Source organism: Sinocyclocheilus grahami, unplaced genomic scaffold (assembly GCF_001515645.1).
Source record: "Sinocyclocheilus grahami isolate Dianchi unplaced genomic scaffold, SAMN03320097.WGS_v1.1 scaffold2116.1, whole genome shotgun sequence".
In the NCBI taxonomy this organism is placed as follows: Eukaryota; Metazoa; Chordata; class Actinopteri; order Cypriniformes; family Cyprinidae; genus Sinocyclocheilus; species Sinocyclocheilus grahami.
This window is the reverse complement of record NW_015507295.1, coordinates 88295-89470: the sequence shown is the minus strand read 5'-3', so window position 1 is coordinate 89470 and position 1176 is coordinate 88295. Positions and strand designations below refer to the sequence as shown.

Genomic DNA, 1176 nt, shown 5'->3' with positions numbered 1-1176 from the left:
ACAAATATTAAAATCTAAAATTTGAAAAATGAAATGATACTCTAAAATCCCCAGTAGGAGTTAATGAGTGAGTCGTTCATTCAACTGATTCGTTCAAACAGCTGATTCATTCAGAAACGAAGCACATCATAAGGTCCTTATGAACGAGTCAGTGAATCACTGGCTCGCTCGATTCATCCAAACGACTGATTCATTCAGAAACGAAGCACATGACGGTCTTTATGAACGAGTCACTGACTCACTCGATTTGTTTAAAACCATGGATTCATTCAGTAACGAATCACTGCTATGTGCTCATGCTCAACAGATCTGCTGTGGCTCTGATTGGAACTATTTCCATTAGTGAAATTGAGCAAAACAGACGATATTGTGTCTAAATCACTATATTAACTTCTTGTTTATGTTCCTGTCGTATAAAATCAATATCACGTTTGCATTTGTGCAGATATTGGGGAGAAACAGCACTCTTGCTGGAGTGATCCTGCTATACTATATCATACGCTGTAAATATAATTTTAGGCTGATATCAGTGCATTCATCACGCAGTCAGTCGTCCTGCATCACGATCATCAGACGCTGCATCAGAGTGAGTGCATATTCACCTGTAGTTTCTGAGTGAGCGAATCGTTCTGTGTTTGCAGCTGGCTGGCTTCCTCCACTTCCTGTTTCAGATTCTCCAGTTCCTGTGGGGAACAGACAGACTGAGCACTGCATGTTTTGAGTGTGAAGCAGTGGATGGGTGGTTTGCAGTGATGGTGTGGCGCTCAGACCTCCTCTCTGGCCTTCAGCTCGGCCTCCAGGTCTTCTATGGTCTGGTTCAGCTCTGTTTTCTGTGTTTTGACGCCGGCGGTTTGTCCGCTCACACACTCCAGCTCCGTGACCTGAAACACACACAGAGTCACGAAGAGCCGCTGTTCACTCAGAATCAGAAACACTGAACTCGCTCCATATTTCATCATTATAATCTCAGCATGCAGCAGCATTATATCTGAAAGGATCATACAGAGAAACATTCTACTGAAACTTTGATGGAAAGTAAAATAATAGTTCACCCAAAAAAGAAAATGGGCTTTTCTCTTCACAACTTGGACTGGAGTGGTGTGGATTATTGAGATGTTTTATCAGCTGTTTGGACCAGGGTTATTATAGCAAACTAAAAAATATATATATATATAT

At 41.5% G+C, this 1176-nt stretch overlaps 1 protein-coding gene across 1 annotated transcript in view; it reads right to left on the bottom strand.

The window, feature by feature from the left end:
* Positions 1-581: 581 nt before the first annotated feature.
* Positions 582-1176, bottom strand: part of LOC107574099 (homer protein homolog 1-like) — a gene marked incomplete at its 5' end in the record, with an annotated part of 9873 nt that continues 9278 nt past the window's right edge. The window contains 2 exons of the mRNA XM_016260567.1: positions 582-683; positions 771-881. Of these exons, the coding sequence (XP_016116053.1) occupies positions 582-683; positions 771-881 (213 nt within the window). The remainder of the gene's footprint in view (positions 684-770; positions 882-1176) is intronic.